This window comes from Pongo pygmaeus, chromosome 2 (genome assembly GCF_028885625.2).
Source record: "Pongo pygmaeus isolate AG05252 chromosome 2, NHGRI_mPonPyg2-v2.0_pri, whole genome shotgun sequence".
In the NCBI taxonomy this organism is placed as follows: Eukaryota; Metazoa; Chordata; class Mammalia; order Primates; family Hominidae; genus Pongo; species Pongo pygmaeus.
This window is the reverse complement of record NC_085930.1, coordinates 144949398-144976349: the sequence shown is the minus strand read 5'-3', so window position 1 is coordinate 144976349 and position 26952 is coordinate 144949398. Positions and strand designations below refer to the sequence as shown.

Genomic DNA, 26952 nt, shown 5'->3' with positions numbered 1-26952 from the left:
TCAGCCATTTCTCCAAAAGGCCTGGGTTCCTTTTAGGGATGTGTGTGTGTGTGACTCTAAAACGTCCAAAGTCCAGCTATATGAAAAACCATGAGTTCATGCTGGTAATTCTAATCCTACTCCAATGCAACTAGGATTGCATTTTTTTCTCTTGCCATATTCTAGATTTTTTTCTCTTGCCATATTCACAATTCCCTTCTCCAATAGCAGAATCTGGCTGCCACTACCCTCAAAATGTACTTATTTATTCGATCCTCAAATACAGAGAAAATGGTTTCAGAACTGCTAACTTAGACAGCTACAAAAAACAGACTAGCTAGAATTTTTTTACAGCTATTTCAGCCTTTAGATTAAAGGTATATAGTCAAAATATAGGTTCAAAAGTCACTCATTTAAAACAGGTTCATGTTTGTATTTCATTTTAAAGGTTTTCCCCAGTCTTGATTTTATTTTTTAATATGTAAAATACTAATACAGTTTAAAAGTGTTCCTTTCCCATCCCTTCCACCCTAGTCCCACCTACTACCCTGTTATTAATCTCATTATTTTCTGATGTATTATGTGTGTGTTTGCATTTCTATCTTTTAATTTACCCTTCTATCTTACATGGAAAGTAACAGTACAGACACTCTTGCATTTAGAATTTTTTCACTTAATATGTCCTGGGAATCACTTCCTATCAGTTCATAGAGATCGTCATTCTTTTTCACTTCTGCATAGTACTGTCCTGTGTGATGTACCAAAGTTTATTCAACCAATCTACACATGGCTTACGTTATTTTAAAATTTACATTTAGGTTATTTAGAGTATCTCGCAAATACAAATGACAATGTAATGGTAGTAACCTCGTACATCTATAATTTTGTACAGTGGGAAGTGTATCTTCAGGGTAAATTGCTAGGAATGGGATTGCTGAGTTAAAGGGCAAATGCTAATTTGGTCCTGGATAATACCAGAGTCCCCTACCAGCAATGCACAAGAGTGTCTGCTTCTCCACTGACTTTCCAATGGAAAGTGTTTTCAGGGTTTTTATTTTTAGCCAATCTGACATATGAGAAAATACTCAGTGTAATTTGAATTTGTATTTCTAGCATTATGTATGAAGTTGAAAATCTTTTGACATGTTTAAGATCCATTTTATATCTTTTTTGTGAGCTATCAATCCGTGGTTTTTGGCCCACTTTTCTATCAATTTTGGTTGTTAATCCCTCAGCGTAAGAGCTCTTTATTAAGAATATTTGTACTCTGGGATACATGCTGCAAAGAGTTTCTTCTAGCATATTGTTTGTCTTTTGATTTTGTTTATAGTTTTTTGCTATGAAGAGTGGGATTTTAAAATTTTCACAGTCAGCTTTGTCTATCTTTCACTGAAACTAGTTCCTGAGTTACAGTTCAAAAGCATTTCTAAACCTTCCCCTAAGGTTTCAGAGGAATTCATCTGTGTTTTCTTTAAGTGCTTGTATGGATTCACAGATTTAGTTCTCTGACCCATTTGTAGTTTATTTTTGTACATGGTGTAAAGTATGAATCTAATTTTATATTTTCCTAAATGGCTAGTCAGTTGCCCCAGCATCATTTATTAAAAGCTAATTTTTGCCCCTGAGATTTAATAAAATATCATTATCATATACAGTTGGGCACTGCACAATGAGGTTCTGGTCAATGACGGACTGCCTATAGGAAGGTGGTCCTATTGTAATACCCTATTTTTACTGTACCCTTTTTATGTTTAGATACATACTTACCATTGTGTTACAATTGCATACAGTGTTTGGTACAGTAACGTGCTGTACAGGTTTGCAGCCTAAGAGCAATAGACTATACCACAGATCCTAGGTGTGTAATAGGCTATACCATCTAGGTTTGTGGAAGTACATTCTATGATGGTTGCACAAAGAAATTGCCTAATGATGCATTTCTCAGAACATATCCCCGTTGTTATGCAACGCGTGACTGTACTAAAATCCTGTATGTACTTGAGTCTATTTCTGGCTCTTTTATTCTATTCCACTGGTCTATTTATGTGCCTGTACCACAGTTTTAACTATAGGATGCTGTAATATAAAACATGGCTAGTCCCCACTTACAGCTTTTCTTTTGCAGTATATTCTTAGGTATTCTTGCACTTTTATTTGTCCATGTGCACTTTTGTATAAACTTATCTAGTTCCAGTTTTTAAAAACTGTTTATTGGGATTGCCTTAAATTTATAGAACAACTTAAGAATCACCAATTTGTTCATAACATTAACCCCAGGAACAAGAAATGTCTTTCCACTTGTTCAAGTCTACTTTTATGTTTTGTTTCTCACTATGTTGCTCAGGATGGTCTCAAACTCCCGGGCTCAAGGGATCTTCCCTCCTCAGCTTCCTAAAGTGCTGGGATTACAGGTGTGAGCCACCATGCCTGGCCTACTTTTGATTTTCAAAAGTGTTTTTAAGATCACCCTGGGCTGGGCTTGGGGGCTCACACCTAAAATCCCAGCACTTTGGAAGTCCAAGGCAGAAGGATCGCTTGAGCCCAAGAGTTCGAGACCAGCCTGGGCAACATAGCAGGACTTCTTCCTACCAAAAAAAATAAATAAATAAATACTAAATCAGGTGGGTGTGGTGATGCATGCCTGCAGTCCTGGCAATGTGGGAGGATTGCTTGACCAGGAAGTTGAAGCTGCAGTGAGTTGTGACTGGGTCACTGCACTTCATCCTGGGTGACAGAGTGAAACCCTGTCTAAAAAAATAAATTTGCTCTACAATAGCTTCTGTACATTTCCTGTTAAAATTATTACTAAATATTTTATCTTCTTGTTGCTATGTAAAAGAGGCGTTTACTCTACCATAATTGGTTACTGCTTGTGTATATGAAGATTTCTATATGTTAATTTTGTATCCTGTTCCTCAAGTATTGTTTTAGTATAATAATGCATTCTCTAGAGTTTTTTTGAATACTATAATACTACATCACCTGCGTTACAGCTTGACATCTCTCCCAAGGCTTTTGTCTCTAATTGGTCCTCTTCTTGGATAACTGTATTGGTTAATATTTCCAGAACAATGTTAAATAATAATGGAAATAATGGGCATCCTATACTTGTTCCTAATCCTAGTAGAAGCTAGTCTTTATTAGGTGAGATGCAGGCTTTTGAAAAGGTCTACACCAAATTTTATCACATTAAGAAAGTATTAATCAATTCCTATTTTATGAAGTCTATCAGGAATAGGTATTGATGTTTCTTAAAGGTTTTCTTCAGCGTCTATATAAATAATTGTGATTTTTCTCCCCTATACGTGTTAATACCGCATATTATTGAGTTTCCTAGAACCAATCTTGCATTCCTAGAATATCCCAGTAGGCCACAGATATAATTTTAAAGAAATAAGCAATATGAAACTGAAATCTTAAGTACTACCTTTATCAGGTTCAGGTATTGATATCATACTTCTTTAAAAAAAGTATAGAAGGTTCTTGTGTGTTTTGTTTGCTTTCTATGCTCTGGAAGAATTTATGTGGCACTAGGACTATTTGGCCTTTAAAGGTATCAGAAATTCCACATGAAACTATTTGGGCCTGGTGTTTGTTTGAGATAGAGTCTTGCTCTGTCACCCAGGGTAGAGTGCCGTGGCACAAACATGGTTAACTGCTCCCTCAACTTCCTGGGCTCAAGCGAACTCCCACCTCGGACTCCCCAGTAGGTGGGACTACAGGTGCATACCACCATGCCTGGCTTTTTTTTTTTTTTTTTAGATGGAGTTTCACTCTTGTTGCGCAGGCTGGAGTGCAATGGCATGATCTTGGCTCACCACAACCTCCGCCTCCCGGGTTCAAGCAATTCTCCCGCCTTAGCCTCCCGAGTAGCTGGGATTACAGGCATGTGCCACCACACCTGGCTAATTTTGTATTTTTAGTAAAGACGAGGTTTCTCCATGTTAGGCTGGTCTCGAACTCCCGACCTCAGGTGATCCACCCGCCTCGGCCTCCCAAAGTGCTGGGATTACAGGTGTGAGCCACCTTGCCTGGCCCTAATTTATTTTTTGTAGAGACAGAGTTTCGTCATGTTGCCCAGGCTGGTCTCAAACTCCTGGGCTCAAACAATCCTCCCGTTTTAGCATCCCAAAATGTTGGGATTATAGGCATGAGCCACTGAATCCAGCTCCTGGTGCTTTTTGGTGAAGTAATTCCTTCGATGGAATTTGGTAGTTCATTTAAGCTTCCTACCTCTGATGGGATCAATTTCTGTTAAACTGTGTTTTCCAAACAAATTTTCCAATGTATCTTGTCTCTTATAATTTTTTTTTTTTTTTGAGACAGGGTCTCACTATGTTGCCCAGGCTGGAGTATGATGGTACAATCACAGCTCACTACAGCCTTGAACTCCTGTATTCTAGCAATTCTCCTACACTGAAGCCTCTCAAGTAGCTGGGACTATAGGTGCATGCCACCACACCCAGTTAACTTTAAAAATTTTTGTAGAGACACGGACTCACTATGTTGCCCAGGTTGGTCTTCAACCCGACTTCAAGCAATCCTCCCACCTCAGCCTCCCGAAGTGCTGGGATTACAGGCATAAGCCACCACACCTGGCCTCTTAACGATTCTTAAGTTTCTTCTTTTTCAATTATTATTCCCTTTTTCACTTCATACTTCTGCTTTTACTGTCTGTTTTTTGAAATTAGCCACTGTTTACTAATTGCAGCTATTCTTCTATTTCCATCATAAATTTCTGCATTTATCCTTATTAAATTATTTCTTGGATTTATTCTGAAATATTTTACATGGTTTTTTTCCCTGGCTTTTCCAGTTGGGAATCTGTTTCTTTTTCTTTTTCTTTTTTTTTTGAGATGGAGTCTTGCTCTGTCGCCCAGGCTGGAGTGCAGTGGCACAATCTCCACTCACTGCAACCTCTGCCTCCCAGGTTCAAGTGATTCTCCTGTCTCAGCCTCCTGAGTACCTGGGATTACAGGCATACGCTGCCATGCCTAGCTAATTTTTTGTATTTTAGTAGAGATGGGGTTTCACCGTGTTGCCCAGGCTGGTCTCGAACTCCTGAGCTCAAGCAATCCACCCGCCTCAGCCTCCCAGAGTGCTGGGATTACATGTGTGAGCCACCGCACCTGGCATGTTTATTTTCCTTCTCTCATTTTTACTGTTTCAGGAAATAAATTTTCATCTGTTCATTGTTTTAAACATATTCTATAGGTTTTGACACATAGTGTTTTGTCTTTTTTTCTTTTAGAATTCTGTCATTTGGTTTCTATTTTCCCCTTTCATCCAAGAATTGTTTACTAGAAGATTTATTTCCCGGCTGGAGGCTGCTTTTGTTTTAGTTGCTACAAAAGTTTCTAATTTTAAGCAATGTTGTTTCACAGTATTTTTTGCTCTATGGGATTTAATGATGTTTTCTTTCTGATCTAATACATATGATCAACTTTTGTGAATATTCCATGTGCACTTCAGAGTAAGATTTATTGTTCATTACCAGGGTGTAAAGTCCAAAAGAGATGTCTAAGATCTACCTATTACGTTATTTAGGTCTCCTAAATTATTACTTTTGTCCATTTGACCTGCTTTGTACTAACAATGCTGTGTATACGTCTCCTATTTAGTGTTTCTACCTAAGTCTGTTGAATCTCCTATAGTTTCAGCTTTATAAAGATGGTGGTTATTTGTGGCACAGATATTTGACATGCTTTACATTATCATTGTGAACTATGGCTTTTAGCAGTTGAAAATGTCCTTCCTGGGAGGCTGAGGCAGAAGAATCACTTGAACCTGGGAGGTTGAGGTTGCGATGAGCCGAGATTGTGCCACAGCACTCTAGCCTGGGTTACAGAGTGAGACTCCATATCAAAACAAAACAAAACAAAACAAAATGTCCTTCCTTATCATGGTTAATACCTGAACTTTACTCTGTTCAATATTAGTGTCACAAATACTGCTATGTTATTGTTTCCATTCTCTTAGTATATTTCTGCCCATTCCTTATTTTTAGCCTTTCTGAATCACATTTATATACTGAATATAGTTGGTCCATAACAAATTAGACATATTTTTAACAAGTGAATTAAACCCATCCATATTTATTGGTATGACACTTTTTTACTATCATATTATTATTATTATTATTATTTTGAGACGGAGTTTCACTCTTGTTGCCCAGGCTATAGTGCAATGGTGCAATCTCGGCTCACCACAACCTCTGCCTCCTGGGTTCAAGCGATTCTCCTGCCTCAGCCTCCCAGGTAGCTGGGATTACAGGCATGTGCCACCACACCTGGCTAATTTTGTATTTTCAGTAGAGATAGAGTTTCTCCATGTTGGTCAGGCTGGTCTCAAACTCCCAACCTCAGGTGATCTGCCCGCCTCAGCCTCCGAAAGTACTGGCATTACAGGCATGAGCCACCGCACCTGGCCTGTCATATTATTTTTTATAATTACTATGTATTCTATATTTATTGTCTTTTATCTTTTTTATTTTTTCCCCTTTATCATTACCCACAATGATATATACTGTTTATGTGAGTTGTATTAAAGAATGTTTGTATTTTTTAGTCTAGTGGTTACCTTTGTAATTATGCCTTTTGATGCCTTTAGTTCATTTCCTTAATCTTTTATTAACTAGTTTGTTTTTAATGATATCTGTTAGCTAACAACAATCAGTGAGCTGATTCTGCAATATTCTTCCCCTCTCTTCTCCTCCCATTTTTCAGTTGCATTTTTTTCTGAAACTAAACATATAACACTTATACATTGTTCTCTACCCTCATCCCCACTTCTGTTTTATTCTTAGAATTATAATTAAGTATATTAGATAATCCCTAGCAATCCTTTTGTTGAAATTTCTCCAGCTACCTCTTGATTGGATGAAGCTCATTCTCTAGTAGATTCCTCAAGAAAGCCTCATTAACACAAACTTCCCTCAGTTCTTGGTTTAAAACTGGTTTTCTGCAGTCTTAATACATGAAGGCGAGCTTTGCTAAACATAAAATCCTTAGTCACAGATTCTTTCCTTCAGCCTCCTGAAAGTGCTTTTCTGTTGTTTCCTTGCTTTTCTATGTTGCTTTGGAGAAGTTGGATGCCATTTTATTCTCTTGCCCTTGTAAGTCATTTGATTTCTGCCCAAAGGTCCTGAGGATTTCTCCTTATTTTAAAAATCCAACAGTTAATATTTTCTCTAGTTTGATGATTCTGGGTATTGAATCGTGTGCTCAGTGTGCTCTTTCATTATATAAATCTGAATCTTATTTTATTTCTGGAATATTTTCTTGGATTACAGTTTTAAATATTAAGTCTGTTCTACTGGTTTTTCTTCAGACACTCCAATTATATGTATGTTCATTCTTCTTTGCCTTTCATTGTAGTCACTTTTTTCTCATACATTTAACGATGAATTTTAAAAAATTAATCCCAGATGTGACAATATAACCAATAATTGTATTAAAGGTATTTGTACTATTTTAAAATTTTATAATTGCATATATGTACAATGTACATGTTTTCATATATGTATACACTGTTGGATGACTAAATCAAGCTAGTTAACATATCCACCACCTCACATACTTTTTTGTGGTGAGAATGTAAAATCTACTTTTACTTTTTTATAATATTTCATTCATTTTTTAGGCTATTTACCTACTTTTCTTCAATGTTCCTTATTAAATTTTCATTCAAATACATTCTCCTTTGAGCACCTTGCAATTATGATATCATTTCTGATGCAATTTTGTCTCCCCTGCCCATTTTCTTAATTCAATCAGCTTTAACTTCACTTCTTACTATTATCTCTCCATTTTGTCATTAGTTTCTGAATTTTCTATTTTTACAACCTCAAATGCTTATCAGGGGCTACTGCACTCAGATTGAAGCATAGTCAGCTGCTTCATGATTGACTTTTACAGTGAAGGGAGTTCCATCAACTGACATGTTTCATTCTCACTTTTTGTTTTCTTATTGTAGCTTTATATAAATTAAAACTATTTGTATCTGCATTCTCCAAAGTTGGCAGATGAACAAATGAACAAAAATCCTAGTTCAAGAGCACCCTCTTCTGTCGGCATAGCAAAGTGCAGTTTAGTTCATGGGTGACTAATTTTAGGGAGGGTGATGCGGAAAGGTGTAGTGTCCTTCAGTGTATTGGATTTTGTATGTCTTGCAGGTACATAAATGTACCCCCATTGCTTCATTTTCCCTTCACAATTTCCAAAGGTACCTCTCTCTTTCCTTTGTACTCTTCTTCCCCAGAAGTAATGCCTTCCCCTGACTACCATATTGATTTGTGTGTGCACTCTTAAGTAGCTTCTAAAGTCACCGCTTTGACTCTTTTCTAGCATATTCTTTTTTTTTCTTTTCTTTTTTTTTTTTTAGAGACAGTTTCACTCTTGTCGCCCAGGCTGGAATGCAATGGTGCAATCTCAGCTCATTGCAACCTGTGCCTCCCCAATTTAAGTGATTCTCCTGCCTCAGTCTCTCGAGTAGCTGGGATTACAGGGACGCGCCACCACACCTGGCTAATTTTTGTATTTTCAGTAGAGACGGGTTTCACCGTGTTGGCCAAGCTGGTCTCAAACTCCTGACCTCAAGTGATCCACCCGCCTCAGCTTCCCAAAGTGCTGGGATTACAGGCATGAGCCACCACGCCCGGCCAGAAGTTTTTTTAAAAAGCAAAATTAAAAAGTGTAATAATACAATACTTTTTGAGTTGAAAGTAAATATATGGGCCAGGTGCAGTGGCTTACACCTCTAATGCCAGTAGTTTGGGAGGCCGAGGCAAGCGGATCACTTGAAGCCAGGAGTTCGAGACCAGCCTGGCCAACATGGCGAAACCCCATCTCTAAAAATACAAAAATTAGCCAGGCACGGTGGCACACACCTGTAATCCCAGCTACTTGAGAGGCTGAGGCAGAAGCATCTCCTGAACCTGGAAGGTGGAAGTTGCAATGAGCCGAGATCTCACCACTGCACACCAGCCTGGGCAACAGAGTTAGACTCTGTCTCAAAGAAAAAAAAAAGTGAATTTGGAGAGAGGGATGTTCCAGAGGTAATTAAACAGGGCCATAAGAGGGGGACCCTAATCTGTTAGGACTGGAATTCTTTTAAGAATTGGAAAAGCTGGGCTGGCGCGGTGGCTCATACCTGTAATCCCAGCACTTTGGGAGGCCGAGGCAGGCGGATCATGAGGTCAGGAGATCAAGACCATCCTGGCCAACATGGTGAAACCCCGTCTCTACTAAAAATACAAAAATTAGCCAAGCATGGTGGCGGGTGCCTGAAATCCCAGCTATTCAGGAGGCTGAGGCAGGAGAATCACTTGAACCTGGGAGGCAGAGGTTGCAGTAAGCTCAGATCGTGCCACTGCACTCCAGCCTGGCGACAGAGTGAGACTCCATCTCAAAAAAAAAAAAAAAAGAAAAGAATTGGAAAGCCGGCCAGGCACAGTGGCTCACACCTGTAATCCCAACACTTTGGGAGGCCGAGGCGGGCAGATCACAAGGTCAGGAGATCGAGACCATCCTGGCTAACATGGTGAAACCCTGTCTCTACTAAAAATACAAAAACAAAATTAGCCAGGCGTGGCGGTGGGTGCCTGTAGTCCCCGCTACTCGGGTGGCTGAGGCAGGAGACTGGCGTGTACCCGGGAGGCAGAGCTTGCAGTGAGCTGAGATCACGCCACTGCACTCCAGCCTGGGCGACAGAGCCAGACTCCATCTCAAAAAATAAATAAATAAATAACTGGAAAAGCCAGCCTGGGCAACATAGTGAGATGCCATCTCTACAAAAAATTTTAAAATTAGCCAGATGTGGTGGCATGCAGTTATAGTCCCAGTTACTCAGGAGGCTAAAGTGGGAAGATCACTTGAGCACAGGAGGTCAAGGCTGCAGTGAGTCAAAGTCACACCGCTGCACTCCAGCCTGGGTGACAAAGCAAGACCCTGTCTCTGAGGAAAAAAAAAAAAGAGGAAGAGACACCAGATCTCTTTCTGCATGCACTGAGAGCAAAGACCTCGTGAGGATACAGCAAGAGTGTAGTCCAGAAGCCAAAGAGACAGAGACCTCAGAATGAAGCCAACCCTGCCAACACCATGATCTTGGACTTCTAGCCTCCAGAACTGACAGAAAATAAATTTCTGTTGTTTAAGCTATGCAGTTCATGGTATTTTCTTATGGCAGCACTAGAACACTAATACATAAAGCAAATACAGGCCAGGCACGGTGGCTCACACCTGTAATCCCAGCACTTTGTGGGGCCAAGGCAGGTGGATCACCTGAGGTCAGAAGTTCAAGACCAGCCTGGCCAACGTGGTGAAACCGTGTCTCTATTAAAAGTACAAAAATTAGCCAGACTTCGTAGGGCTCGCCTGTAATCCCAGCTACTTGGGTGTCTGATGCAGGAGAATTGGTTGAACCCAGGAGGCAGGGGTTGCAGTGAGTAGAGATTGCGCCACCGCATTCTAGCTTGGGTGACAAGAGCAAAACTCTGTCTCAAAAAAAAAAAATTTTTTTAATAAATAAATAAGTAAACCAAATACAACATCGATACCAAAACCTGATTTTAAAATACCTTAAAATATACGCACTAGTATCACATAATATCAGTGCAAAAACTCGAAACATTAGCAAAACAGAATATGCAACTTCAGGAATGAAGGAATAGTTTAGTTTGGAAATCTACTAGGATAGATCTATAAATAGATCTAAGGAAGAAAATCACGTGATCATCTCCAAAAACACTGAATGTGCATTCAACAATATTCAACACTCATTCCTAACTTTAAGAACAAAATAAACAACAACAAAAATATTTAAAACAGAAACCAGTAGTAGCTTCAACATGAAAAAAGATATAAATTAGGAAACACTTACAGCAGTCTTGCTAAACTTACAAACAATACAAAGATGCCCAGAATCACAACTATGATTCACCATTACCTTTGACATATAGGGAGTTGTAGCCAATGCAAGACAAGGAAAGAAATGACATGTAAAATAACTGGAAAGATAAAACTTTATTCATTTACTTATTTTTGGAGATGGAGTCTTGCTCCATCACTCAGGATGGAGTGCAGTGGCATGATCATAACTCAGAACAGCCTCAAACACCTGGGCTCAAGCAATCCTCCCATCTCAGCCTCCCAAGTAAATGGGACTACAGGCGACGGCCACCTCACCCAGCAAATTTTTTTACTTTTTATAGAGATGGTGACTCATTATGTTATCCAGGCTGGTTTTGAGCTCCTGGCATGAAAGGATCCTCCTGCCTTGGCCTCCCAAAGTATTGGGATTATAGGTATGAGCCCCTGCACCCGACAGAACTCTTATTTATACATAAACAGTATACAACCACATTTTTAAAACCCTAAATAAATGACAGAAGAAAATTACAAACAAGAGTATTTAATAGGTAGCAGGATATAAAACTTCATAATGAGAATCAAGAGTTATCATATATACCTTAAGAAAAAGTAAGAAGATGGCAGAGTAGGAAGCACCAGGAATCTGTCTCCCCACCCAGGCAACAATTGCCTGGCAGAATCTGTCTGATGGAACTATTTTGACTCTGGCATCTGTTGAAGGATTGCAACTTCCAGGGGAAGGATTGGACTGAAAATTGGAGTTAATTTCAGCTCTTAGCATAGTAGCAGCTACCCGTCCCCCACCCCAGCTCCATGACGGATATTTCCGCAAGTGTTCCTGAAGCAGTTTGCACACAGCTTGCAGGAGCCAGGGTGGGCATAAAAAGACCCTGTCCTCCAAATATTGAGAATCTGTGCTTGCTGACTGCTGCTTCTGATCACAGAGGTGCAAAGAGATGGGTGGTCACTGTTGCTACAACTCCCCACACTGTTGCGAGGCTCTCCTGCTTTGGGCTGAACTGACTTCCAGGGAATTTAAAGGGCTGACATATTTTTACCATCTTCATTTTTTTTCTCTTTTTCTACTTTTGGGAGCCAGACATTAACAACTAGGACACTCAAAAACAACTGCATATACAGGGAAAATTAGAAGGTGATTGCACATGCCCCTGCAAAGGCTCAGAAAAGACCTAAGGAAGACCTTAAGGTTACATCTCAGGCTAATTCTTGGTGCAGGAAGAGACTACAAGAATAAAAAAGACAAAAAAAATAACAGAAAACAGCAAACCCTAGGGAAGAGGGAGAATCTGACTTCTAGAGTTACCAGACAGCCATCATGTTGTGTTACACAAGGACTACCGAGAACACAGTGTACCCGTAAGGAAGGCAATGGCCATCTACAGATGCCTTCAGTTTGCCCAACACTGTCCCCTTTACTTAATGACCCAGGAATCTGCTGCACCAAAAAAAGGTACAAATGGCTCCTGTCTCCCACGGACCTCCACATACACAGTCCAGCCTTCTAGGATGCCCTGTCTACTCCTCTTCTCTATAAAGACAAAACCCCCTCTGAGCAGAGGGCCCCAATGATACTTAACAATGATCACTCTGGCCTCACTCTAGACTCTGTGGACATGGCCCCTAATTTATGCTCCTCAGAGGGCCTTCTAAAGACTCCTGAGTTCTGCTGGCCCTTACTACTCCTATCTCCAGCCCTCAAGTCCATCTGTGCCACTAGGGTATCTATAGCCACTAGGTCTTTCCAGAACACACTACTCAGTGGCCACTGGTCCTGTGCCCACCCTATTCCCAACCTGTGTTGTCTGACATGGAGGCCAAGTAGTCCAGTGGTTCCTCACTAGGCCGAAGCACAATGCTCATGAATGTGGCTGACTAGGACAGGCAAGACAAACAGATGTGGCACTTACAGAGTGTATGATGTCCACCATGTTGTAGGCTTTGGTTGATTCCAAAGGGACAATTGTGTCGAGCTCAGGAACCAGACGGTCACTTTAGGCAGAAAAAAGGCAGGTATAGTCAACATAGGAAGAGCCAGTTACCTTTTGTGGGAAGGGGGTGGGAAAAGAAATGGGCTGACACGTCATAGGGACTGGGCGAGTTCTGTCCCTGCTGGGCTTACAAAGCAGTCACCAAAGAGTCATTCCTTTGTAACCACCATATTAACTGAACCTGGGACAAGTATCAATCCAAAAGACCTGGTTCTCTTTTAGAGGAAAAAATGAGTTTGTTCCTCTAAACGTTATTCTTTCATTTATCTTCTCTGAATACCTCCTACATTCTAGGTACCATGTAGGGCACTGAAGGACATTATAGTGAACAAGACACAGCCCTGGGAGATCCCAGCCCAACTTCCTGGAACATTAAAAGAACAAGGACTTGGAAATGCAAAGGCAGAGCTCTGCAGAAACCACTGTGGGTTCACATTCCCTGTTAGGTTAATCTGCAAAAGCTCCTTTAAAAAGCAAAACTGCAGGCCCTCTGGGCAAAATCACCACAGAACCTGTCACATGCAGACTCATGGACTCTCTCCTTCCTCCTGCATCCAAGTGTCTCAGCAGAAAAGCTAAGCCAGAGCCCACTCCCATTCTACAGGAGGACCCAGCAACTTGCCCCTCTCCAACCTCTTCTCTCCAATAGGCTTACATTCCCTCCTGCCCAGTGTGGGCAGCCAGGGGCTAGTGACCCTGAGACGTACTCCTGGGCTGAGGTTTGGCCTTGGGTCAGGCCGTGTGTCCATCAAGCCCAACTGTGCAAAAAGCTCTACACTGGAAAACTAAGGGTAGCCCCACCTGCTAATAAAGTCCTCCCTTTTCACTTGCCATACATATATGTGTGTATATATACGTATGTGTATACATACACATACGTATATATACATATATACACATATGCATGTGTATATATGTATATGAACACGTGTAGATATACATATATACATATGCGTAGATATGCATGTATGTATATGTGTAGATGTGCATATACGCATATATGTGCTGATATGCATACATGCATGGGCATGCATATATGCATGTGTGGGTGTGTATGCATATGCATGGATACGCATATATACACATGCATGCATGTATACACACATGTATATATGTATGCATATGCATATACATACACATGCATGCATATACATACACATACGCATATATACATATGTATGCATATGTATGCATGTGTGTGTATGCACAAATATGTATATACGTGTATATATGTATACATGTGTATGCATATACGTATATATGCACACATGAACATAAATGTATATACACATATACATGTATACATATATATGTATATACACATGCACATGTATACATATATATGTATATACACATGCACATGTATACATATATATGTATATACACATGCACATGTATACATATATGTATATACACATGCATACATATATATGTATATACACATGCATACATATATATGTATATACACATGCATATATATATGTATACATATATATGGATATATATCTCCCTTGGAATCATATGCAGAAGAGGTATGGCTGGGCCAAAGCGGGCTATTCAGACATTTCTGGGCTCCTGGGCCATAACACCTTCAAGTGATGTCCTAAACCCTTCAGGAACTCCAAACAGTATACTCAGAAAGGCTATACCCACAGCTCTGGACCTTGTGACCACTCTCCCCTCCATAACTACACACAGTGGTCCACTGGGTATGTCCCTTGTGGAGTGGGCAGAGGCAGACAGAGTGAGGCCCTGGCAACACAACTCTTCAGAGCATCCCTAGCCCAGACCAGGCCCCACCGGAAGGAGTCCAGGTTTAAGCTACAGGATAGCATCTGAAAATGACCTCTTCCCAAAGAACACAATTTCAAATCCCTTCTGCAGAAGAAAGTCCAGGCCAAGTGAGTGCTTATAATTTGGAGAGGAAATAAAATGGAACGGCTAGAGGTGTGGAGCAGTTCCTGGGCAGGGCCTCCACCTTACTCTATGGTGCCTCCACAACAGGTGGTAGACTCCAACAGCAAAAGGAAAGGTCTTCACCAGGTGGCCAGCAACACACCCTTCCCCAAGACTGTCCCAGCCTCTGGCTATAAGCAGTATGCATAAACATGTTTCCTAAAGGGCATGCTGTTTGCATCATTTTACATTTATTTATTTCAAAAGGACAACTAGGTAGAGCCCAGGAACCAGTCACTTTAGACAGAAAAAAGCCAGGTATAGTCAGCATAGGAAGAATCATGGCTCTTCCTTTTGTGGGTGAGGGGAAGGAAAGGAAATGGGAGACTTTTTCATGGGGACTAGGCCAGACCAAAAAAAACTTCAATCTTCAATTCTAGATAACTTAAGAGTTTCTTAGAAATCAAAAAATTTTTCTTTAAAAATGTTTTGGGCCACTATTCACTGCCAAGATATACGTCAGATATTATGGAAAGGAAAAAGGTAAATAAAATCATCTTTCGTTGCTCCTGTAGCCAAACATGATATCATCCCCACACCTGGGAGCCACTCCACCACACTCTGCTGCAACTTGCCCAACAAGGCAGACCCTGGGGGTCCTGTCAGGGCAGAGAAAGGCAAGCTACGCTGCAAAATGAGAGAAGGTGCACCGGCCCACAACCCACCTGGGATCATGGCACTCACGGACAGGAGCCGGGTCCTGACTGCTCAGGGGCAGGTAGTTGAAGAAATCCCGGAGATTACACAAGGCATCAACATCATTTTCAAAAGCTCTGTGGGCCACACCTAAGAGAACAGGGAGCATATATGATGAGTCAGGGTACCAGCCAGCCCAAAGCTGCTGCTTCATGCCTGACTGCGCCCTTCTAGGGCATGTCAGTAGCAGACTGTGCTGATAGCTCTGTTCTCCGCACCTTTCCACTGAGGATGTAATGCCACATAATACATACCTTCTGGGTGATCCTTCAATTCATGCAGCACGTGTTCCCTCTTTTCTGCACCCACACCTCTACAGGGGTCACACCTTTCTTTATTCAGGTCCTTGCTCTAATGTCACCTCCATACCCACTCCCAGACCCTTCACTATCCATCCCTACACCATGCGGGAGTTCTCCTCCTGTACTTTTCCCCGTATCACCTATTTTCCTGTTTACTGCCGGACATCTCTCCTGGAATATCAGCTCCAACAGGGTAAGATCAGGCCTGGCCAACATTAAGAATAATGCACCTGGCAAACAGGTGCTCAGCCACAGTGGAAGGAAAGGAGGGGAGCCACCTGCCCCTAGTGAAGAATCAAGCCATAATTCTTGAAGAGCACTCTGAAATCACAGAGCAGCCACACAAGGCCATAGGTATGATGGAGAAAGTGGAACCAAGAACTCTCTCCCCAGGTTCATCCCACCAGACTCCTTTCTTCCACCATTGCCCCTACAGTCTCTTGTCCACAAAGCTGCCAGACAGAGCTTTTTAAGTCAGATCGTGTCATGTCTCTACTCCAATGATCCTCCTTGTTCACTGAGCAAGCCAGTCACTCTCCTACCTGAGAGCCTTTGCATAAGCTATTCCCCTCTGCCTGCAATGCTCCCCACTTACATATCAATGCAGTTAACTCCTTAAAATCTGCTCAGCTCCTAACCTCAGTGAGGCCTACCGTTACCACCCTATTTGAAACTACAACAATCCCAGTCCCCTTTACCCTGTTATACTTTTTCCATAGCACGTATTGCCTTCTAACATACTGCATAGTGTACTTATTTACAATGTTTATTGTCTATCTCCTCTACTAGAATATAAGCCCCATATGGGCAGGGGTCTTTCTTTTGTTCTGTCCACAGATGTATTCCTAGCACCTAAAACAATGCTTCACACATAGGTACTCGATGAATATTTGTTTTGTTTTGTTTCTTTTTTTACATTTTTATTATTCTATTTTAAATTTTTAATTCCTTTGCTATTTGCCTTTTTCCACATATTCTAAATGAATATTTGTTGAATAAAAAGCATTTTCAGCATGACAGAATTCTTTCATTCAAAAAATATTTATAAATGGGTACAGCCACTTTGGAAGAGAGTCTGTCAGTTCCTTAAAAGTTAAACATCGAGTTATCATTTAACTCAGAAATCAAAGAGAAATGAAAACATATGTCTACCCAAAAACTTGCATATAAATATTAATAGAGGCATATTTATGATAGCCAAAAAGTGGAAATGACCCAGTGTCTATTAACTGGTCAATGAATAAACTACATGTGGTATATCCACAAACTGGAATATTATTCGGCCATAAAAATGAATAAAGTACTGATTCATGATACAACATGGATGAGCCTTTAACAACATTATGCTAAGTAAAAGCAACCAGTTACAAAAGATCACATATTATATGATTCCATTTCTAGGAAATGTCCAGAATGAAAAAATCCACAGAGACAGAAAGTAGCCTGGTAATTGCCTAGAGCAGAAGTATCTGTGGTGAAATGCAGAGTGACTGCTAATGGGCATAGGGTTTCTTCTTGGGGTGATGACAATGTCCTAAAATTGATTGTGGTAATGATTATGCAACTCTGAATGTATTTTAAAAACCACTGAATTGTACACCATAAATAGGTGTTTAAAATGTATGGTATATGAATTACATCTCAATAAAGCTGTTACCAGAAGAGAAAAAAGAAAAGAGAGAAAAATATATGTACAGAGCACCTTTTTGTGCCTTGCCCTGGGGCTACAGGGCCAAGCGCATCAGACATAGTTCATCAAAGAGCCTCAGGCCCAGAAAGAAAACCACATACTGCCCTACAATCAAAAAACAAACAAAACGTACTTGAGATTGTGCTACAGAAGAAACTTTAATGTCATGGGCAGACATTCATTACTTTAAGCTGTCAAGTAAAAAAAAAAAAAAAAAAACCTCAGGTTACATAAGAGTATGTCCATACCTATGTTTAAGTAAGTGTATGTGTATTCACGCTCATGTGCGTGAAAAGACTGCAAGGTTATAACCAAAAAATCACTAGTGATTATCTGTGGATGACGGAATATCTAGCGGTTTTTATGCTTTGTATGTTTTCTAAGTTTTGTACTACAAACATATAATGCTATTAAAATGGGGAAAAATAAACAGCATATTTCATCAAATCTAAGACACCATCAAGACCCAACTTTATATTATATCCCAGCAAGAAAAACAGGCTGCTGCCAATAAAGCCCTGAGACAATAGCATGGCATCAGGCTGTGCTGGAGTTGATGCTAAGAAGTGTTCTGATTCTAGACATGTCTTAAAGATGGGGCTAAATGATGCTGATAGGTAAGGGAAAGGAATGAGTCAAGATCGATGCCAACCTGACATGGGGAGAAACAATTTTTGTGGGTGGGGGATCAAGAGCCCTAACTTTTTTAAACTACATTTAATCTAATCTAAGACTTCACTGATAAGACACATCTCTACTTTAGGGACACTGGGAAGAAATGCTGACAATTAAATGCTGACCCAATGCCTTAATCACAGTACAATGAGGTGCATAAATCAGGCATGCCAGCCTCTTACTGCTATAAAATCTCTCAAAGAAGCAATTTCTCCTGTCTTTAGTTACATTGCTGTGTGGTAGGTAATCCATTCACAGTTGGGTGGTTTCTTTTACAAGAAAACATGGAATTGCAATAATTGCTCCAACAGCTAACATGTCTTCACTAATATCAGAATCATGCCCTACTCCCAATTCCATGCCTTTCTGTTTAAACAAGAACTTTCTGTTTCAACGCTGAGGCACAGAATAATCTTTATACATTTTAAACTTGGTATGTAATCTTAAAGTTGTGAACAACTAGCCGGACATGGTGGCTCACACCTGTAATCCCAGCACTTTGGGAGGTCGAAGTGGGAGGATTGCTCAAGCCCAGGAGTTTGAGACCAACCTGGGCAACACAGTGAGACCACATCTCTACAAAAAAAATATTAAAAATAAAAATTACCTGGGTATGGTGTGACATACCTATAATCCCAGCTACTAAAGAGGCTGAGGCAGAAGAATTACCTGAGCCCGGAAGACTGAGGCTACAGTGAGCTATCATTGTGCCCTGCACTCCAGCCTGGGCAATAGCATGAGACCCTATCTCAAAAACAAAACGAAACGAAAGCCAGGTATGGTGGCTCATGCCTGTAATCCCAGCACTTTGGGAAGCCAAGGCGGGCAGACTGCTTGAGGCCAGGAGTTTGACACCAGCCTGGCAACATGGTAAAACCCCGTCTCTACAAAAAAAAAAAAAAATACAAAACTTTGCTGGGTGCGATGGTGCATGCCTGTAGTCCCAGCTACCCAAGAGTCTGGTGGGAGGATTGCTTGAGCCTGGGAGGCAGAGGTTGCAATGAGCTAAGATTGTGTCACTGCACTCCAGCCTGGGCCACAGAGCTGGATCCTGTCTCGAAAAAAAAAAAAAAAAAAAAAAGTTAACAACTATGACCAAATTCATGAACACATGATACATGACCATCATGCACCTGGCCAATGATTGGAAAACACTTACGTACTCTAAGATACATACCAACCTTAGAATAAAAAGTGTCACAATAAGATAAAATATTTTTTTCAAAGGTTCAACTGTACATACATAAATCATACCTACTTATAATCACCATTCCAGCAACTAGCTTTAAATTGTTTTAAAGAATAACCAGGCATTACTAATAGCGTGTTATTTAATAAATTTTATATACTAAATCTACCTTTATCACTATATCTGTAAACAATACACTGTACTATAGTACAATAGACTGTACCACAGTCTTCCCAAATAAGGTCTGCCAATTAAGTAATATTTCTTAAAAACTGCCACCAGGCTCTTTGGCAATGCCCTCTTCTCAATGTTTGAAAACAACAAGGTAATCTTCAAGGCCTCTCACCTGACATGGTGGTGTGGGTCTTGGCACCACCGAGCTCCTCCTGAGTAACATCCTCATTGGTGACAGACTTCACAACATCAGGGCCAGTGATGAACAGGTAGGAGGTGTCCTGAAATAAAAGATTTCCATAACAGTCAACCTCAGAGCACCAGAGCTGGTCACAGCCTTAGAGTTGATTCAGCCAAGATGACAAATGCAGAGAAGATAGTGACGTGGCCGAATGAGGATAGGATGTAGCTTAAAGATACGAATCCAAACTAAAGACCCAAGTTTTCCCTGCCTCATTGTCTTTTTAAAAAAATTTCTGTTGCACGGTTCTACCTCAGCAAGTTAACTTGCACTGTGGCTAACATCTCAAGGTCATTCATCTGTAGAACACAGTAACAGGTGGCTCTTACTCAGAGCTTGCTGTGCACCAAGAAGTTTTTTAAGCACTTCACAAAACTGTGTCACTAAAACCTAAGTACTATTATCACCCTCATTTACATATGAGGAAACTGGGATATGGAGACTGTATGCAACCAGTCACTTTAAATGAAGCTACTTAAAAATATTGATAAATCAGTGGGTTACAGTGGCTCACATCTGTAATCCCAACACTCTGGAAAGCCAAGGCAGGAGGATCACCTTAGGCCAGGAGTTCAAGACCAGCCTGGCCAACATAGCGAGACCCAGTCTCCACAAAAATTTGTTTCAATTAGGTAGGCCTGGTGGCATGTGCCTGTAGTCCTAGCTATTCAGGAGGGTGAGGTGGGAGAATCACTTGAGTTGCAGTGAGCTATGACTGCTTGCACCACTGCACTCCAGCCTGGGTGACAGAGTAAAAACCTGTCTCAAAAACAAAAACAAAAAAACTAATAAATCAATGCTTTGGTATTAGAGACTGATAGGCTTTTAATTTTTAGTTTCTAATACATAAATAATATAAGCATACTGCATAAAATTTAAACAGAGGAATAGGAGATACAGTAGAAAGTCTACAGCCCAGTCCTTACTTCTAGGCTTCCAATTCCCCTCCCCTAAGGCATCCCCTGTCAGTTGCTTCTCTCTACAGAGACACCCATGCATCCATGCGCATTTATATATATATATGTAAATATATATGTAAATATATATCTATATATGTAAATATATATAAATATAAGTAAATATATAAATATACAAATACATATAAAAATATATATGTAAATATATTTATATATAATATATACATTTATATAGGTAAATATATATACATTTATATATACATTTATATAGGTAAATATATAAATATATGTAAATATATAAATATATGTAAATATATAAATATATGTAAACATATGTAAATATATAAATATATGTAAATATATATGTAAATGTATATAATATGTAAATATATATACATAAATATATATAAATATATCAATATATATAAATATATATAAATATATAAATACATCTAAATATATCAATATATAAATATATAAATATATATAAATAAATAAATATAAATATATAAATATATCTAAATATATAAATAAATATATAAATATATAAATATAAATACATATAAATATAAATATAAAAATATCTCTAAATATAAATATACAAAAATATATAATATATAAATATAAATATATATAAATATATAAATATAAATATATACATATAAATATATACATATATAAATATATATATTTGCCCTCTTTGCCCTCTTATCTTCTAACACAAACATTATCTAACACAAACAGTTTCTAATGCAAACATTTTCTTCCCAACACATTCTAACATAGTGTTCAATACACACTGTTCTCAAATTTGTTTTTCTAGCTTGAAGATCATTCTATTCCATATCAGTATAGTAGGATTTGTATCATAACTTTCACCAATTGATGGTCATGAAGGTTGTTTCCAAAACTTTAGTATAATAAGCAATTCTGCAATAAATGATTACTACAGTGCTCTCTGAACTCACTATTCATGTTCTTTGACCATTTTTAATATATCACTGGCTTTTTTATATACTAAGGAAATTAGTCCTTAGTTTATCATATGCATTATATCAGTCTTTTATGGCTTCTTGGTTTGAAATCTTGCTAGAAAGGTCTAGCTACAAAGGTCTTCCCCACTTCACACAGACTTCTAAACAAACGTTTATAGCAGCCTCGTTTGAAACTGTTAAAAAAAAAAAAACTAGAGACACAAAATTTCAGGTTTCCAGTCCAGCACATAAGAAGCTGAAAGTTGATACTCCTTCCTAACAAATAAAAAGCTGAACAAGTTGCGGGGGAAAAACCAACAGCTTTTCTTAGGTCCATCAAAGAGGTGAGGTCGCAGAACAAAGCACCCCAAAACTGGAGACCAACTAGCAAATGCAGAAAATTGAGCCTTGCAGGGCAGAAACCCACAAGCACAAATCTCCCCCAGAGCCAGGGCTGATGTAGGAAAACCAGAACTATAACTGACAAATTGCTGGAGGCCCAGCATGGACAAGTTGGAGAGATAAAGACTCCTGGGGGCCGGCCAGTCATTGGGGCTCCCACACTTTTGTGAGTTTTACCTCTAGGAACTCAACAAGGTTCTCACAGTGATAATCAGAGAAAAACTCCCTCATGCTTCTGACATGCATGGGGGAAAAAAAAGAGACCCTTCTGAAACGCACCAGAGCATCATTCTTAACAGGGTCTGTTCTCAGGCAAAACTATATAACAAGAGCCTAACCTGCTTAAGTTTTATCAGAAACTGCTGACCCGAGGGAAGAAAAATACCAGACTCAAGCCAGCTCTTGCTTTCCATGTGGAAGAAGGGAAATGGCCAGCCCCAACCTGCTCTAGCCACCGTCCCACCAAAAAAGTACAATAGACTGAGACACATGACATTCATAGTTCAGAGGCACAGGCTCACTAAAACACTGACACCTACTCATAAGACTACAGAACACTTCCTCTTCCCCAGCTCCTTATCGTTACTAAGGGCCTATTTACAGTAGTTCCTTTTACCTAGTATATCATGTCCAGCTATCAGGAATAAGTCATAAGACATATTAAAAGACAAAAAACAAAGTTTGAAGAGAGAATAAGCATCAGAACTGGAATCAGATGTAGCAGAAATGTTGGAATTATCAGACCAGAAATTTGAAACAACTACAATTAAGATGTTTGCCAGGTGTAATGGCATGTGGCTGTAGTCTTAGGTACTTAGGAGGCTGAGGTGGGAGGATCACTTGAGCCCAGGCGTTCAACACTAGCCTGGCCAAGACAGCAAGACTCCATCTCAAAAAACAAAAATAAACAAAATGGTAAGGGCTCTCATGGATAGAGTAGACAGCAAGCAAGAACAGATGAGCAATGTAAGCAGAGAAATGGAAATTCTAAAAAAATAACTAAAATATACCAGGGATTGGAAACACTGCAACAGAAATAAAGAATGCATTTGATGTTTTTTGGTAGACTGGGCATGCTTGAGGAAAGAATCTCTGAGCTTGAGGATATCTCAAGAGAAACCACTCAAATTGAAAAGCAAAGAGAAAAAAATTGGATCAAAAAAAAACAAAACTGGAATATCTAAAAACTGGCACAAATTACAAACGATGTAACATATATATAATGAGAATTCCAGAAGCAGCAGAAAGAGAAAAAAAGAACAGAATATAGGAAGCAATAATGACGGAAAAGTTCCCCAAATTGTCAGACACCAAACCACAGATCCAATAAACTCAGAGACCATCAAGCAAGATGAATGCCAAAAAAAAAAAAAAAAAAAAAAAAAACTACACAGAGAAAGCTAGGTGTAGTGGTGCACACCTGTTGTCCCAGCCACTCATGAGGCTGAGGCAGGAAGACCATGTGAGCCCAGGAGTTTGAACCAGCCTGGGAAACACAGGGAGACCCCCATCTCTAAAAAAACAAAAAACAAAACAAAACAAAAAAACTACACTTAGGACATTATTTCCAAACTACAGAAAATCAATTATAAAGAAAATATCCTAAAGGCAGACACAAGAAAAAAACATTTTGCCTATAGAGGACCAAAAATAATAATTATATCCAAATTTTCTTAGAAACCATGCAAGAAAGAAGAGAGTGGAATGAAATATTTAAAGTGTTGAGGGGAAAGATCCTACCAACCTAGAATTCTGTACTCTGCAAAATTATTCTTCAAAGTGAAGGAAAAATACAGACCTTCTCAAACAAACAAAACTTGAGGTAATCTCCTGCCAGTAGACCTGCCTTGCAAAAAATGTTAAGCAAAATTCTTTACAGAAAAGGTAAATGATGAAGATCAGAAACTTATATCTACATAAAGAAAGAAAGAGCATTCAAGAAGGAATAAATGAAGGTAAAATGAAAACTTGATTCAAAGTAATAATAGCAAAAATTCAATTATGTGCACATTCAATTATGTACAATTGAATTATGTGCACATCGCTTTTCAACCTTTTGGCTAAGACCAAGTGCAATTATGTACACATATTTTATATATATGATATGAGGGATAGGAGGAAGGAATTAGAATGATTTTGCTATTATAAGGTACTCATACAGCCTGGGAAGCAGAAAAGTGTTAGCTGAAATTAACTTAAAATAGCTGTAAATTATATTGCAAACTCTAAGGCAACCACTAAAGAAGGTTAAAAAAAAAGTATGACATGTTAATAAAGGAGAAAAATGGAATCATATAGAATGCTCAATTAAAATCACAAAAGGCAGAAAAGTGGAAGACAAAAATAAGAACAAATACAACAAAAAGAAAACAGTAACAAATATGGTAGATATTAATCCAACTATACCAACAATCTCTCTGAATGTCAATGGTCTAAATGTATCAATTAAAAGACAGATTGTCAGACTAGATCAAGAAACAAGACACAACTATAAGGGATGTCTACAAAAAACCCACTTGAAATAGACACAAAGATTAAAAGTAAATGAATGCAGAAAGATATTACATGCTAAGACTAATCAAAAGAAATCAGGAGTAGCTATATTAATTTCAGACAGAAAAGGCTTCAGACCAAGGACAGTTATTATACAGAGGAATTCTGCATAATGATAAAGGGGTCAATTCTCTAAGGAGACAAACAGTCCTTCATGTGTATGCACTCCTTTACATGTATGCACCTAACAACAGAGCATCAAAATAACATGAGGCAAATACTGATAGCACTGGAAGGAGAAATAGATGAATCCATGATTACAGTTGAAGATCTCAACACTCCTCTATCAAAAGTGGACAGATCCAGCAGGCAGAAACAGTAAAGACACAGATGAACTCAGTAACACCAATCAGCTGGGCACAGTGGCTCATGCCTATAATCCCAGCAACTCAAGGGCCCTAGGTGAGAGGATTACTTGAGGCCAGGGGTTAAGACCAGCCTATGACAATATGGCAAGACCCCGTCTCTACAAAAATTAAAATAAATAAAAATTAGCCTGGCCAACATGGTGAAACCCTGTCTCTACAAAAATAAAAAAATTGGCCAGGCATGGTGGCACACACCTATAGTCCCAGCTACTCAGGAGGCTAAGGTGAGAGGATTGCTTGACTCCAGGAGGTCAAGGATGCAGTGAGCCGAGATCGCACCACTGCTCTTCAGCAAGGGCGACAGAGCGAGACCTTGTCTCAAAAAAAGAAATAAATAAAAAATTAGCCAGGTGTGTTGGCATGTGCCTGTAATCCCAGCTACACAGGAGGATCACTTTAGCCCAGGAGGTCGAGGCTGTGGTAAGCTATGATCATACCACTGCATTCCAGCCTGGGCAACAGAGTGAGACCCTGTCTCTAAAAATTTTTATAGAAGACCAGGTGTGGTGGCTTATACCTGTAATCCCAGCACTTTGGGAGGGAGGACGATTGCTTGAGCCCAGGAGTTCAAGACCAGTCTAAGCACACAGTGAGACCAGTTCTCTACCAAAAAAAAAAAAAAAAAAAAATTAGGCAGGCATGGCAGTGTGTGCCTGTAGTCCCAGCTACACAGGAGGCTGAGGCAGAGGGATCACTTGAACCTGGGAGCTGAAGGTTGCAGTGAGCCGAGGTCACGCCACTGCACTCCAGCCTGGGTGAGAGGGGGAGACTCCGTCTCACAAAATAATTAAAAAAAAAATAAAAAACATTTTAAGAAGTAAAATAAATAGAAATCATTTTTAAAATTAAAAGAAAAACAATACCAATAAACAGGATATGATGGACATACTTCATCTAACAACAGAATACACTTTCTTCTCAAGCTCCCATGGAACATTCACCAAGGTAGACTACATTCTGAGTCATAAACATACCTTAATTTAGAAGAACAGGAATCACATGAAAAGGCACTCAGCCTTATCAGTCATGGACTAATGCAAATTGAGTCAATGCAAATTGAGAACACAATAAGAGACTATACCACAAGCATCAAACTGGCACAATTAAACTATGTTAATATAAGTGCTGGCAAGGATGTGAAACAAGTGAAATTCTCAAACTGCTGGCTGCAACCCGTTTAGTAAACAGACGGGCATTACCTAGAGAAGCTGAAGACATATATATCCTATGACCTAAGATTGCCTCTAATGTGAAATGTTTACATCAGCACCAGAAACTAAAATGTGCGCACCAAGATACATATAGAAAAATGTTTATATCAGCATCATTTGCAATGGCAAAAATCTTGAAATAATTCAAATGTCCATCTGCAGTGGAATGAATGAATATGTTAAGAAATATTTACTATGGCTGGGCGCAGTGGCTCATGCCTGTACTCCCAGCACTTTAGGAGGCTGAGGCCGGTGGATTACTTGAGGCCAAGAGTTGGAGACCACCCTGGCCAACATAGCAAAATCCATCTCTACCAAAAATACAAAAAATTAGCCGGGTATGTGGTGGCACACGCCTGTAGTCCCAGCTACTTGGGAGGCTGAGGTGTGAGAATCACTTAAACCGAGGAGGCCAAGGTTCCAGTGAGGCGAGATCCATGTCACTGCACTCCAGCCTGGGTGACAGAGCAAGACTCTCAAAAAAAAAAAAAAAAAAAACACCAAACACACACAAAAAACACACACACACACACACACTCACTACACAGCTATTAAAGTGAATGAACTACATTTTCAAAGAACATAGATAAATCTTAAAAACATAATGAACCAGAAGCCATGCACAAAAGAAAGCATATTATGTGGTTTCACTTAACGTAAAGGTCAAAACAGGAAACACTAATCCACATTGTTTAGGGAGGTAATTTTTATTTTCAACTATGAAGCAAAGCAAATAAAAACATTACCA

General features: G+C 39.4%; 1 protein-coding gene across 3 annotated transcripts in view; it reads right to left on the bottom strand.

Annotated features, from left to right (window-relative positions):
• Positions 1-26952, bottom strand: part of PCCB (propionyl-CoA carboxylase subunit beta) — a 79662-nt gene that overhangs the window by 16424 nt on the left and 36286 nt on the right. For all 3 annotated transcript variants that reach the window (XM_054482535.2, XM_054482539.2, XM_063662195.1), the window contains 3 exons: positions 19711-19819; positions 15478-15598; positions 12776-12857 (listed from right to left, as the gene is read on the bottom strand). In XM_054482535.2, coding sequence (XP_054338510.1) covers positions 12776-12857; positions 15478-15598; positions 19711-19819 — 312 coding nt within the window. The remainder of the gene's footprint in view (positions 1-12775; positions 12858-15477; positions 15599-19710; positions 19820-26952) is intronic.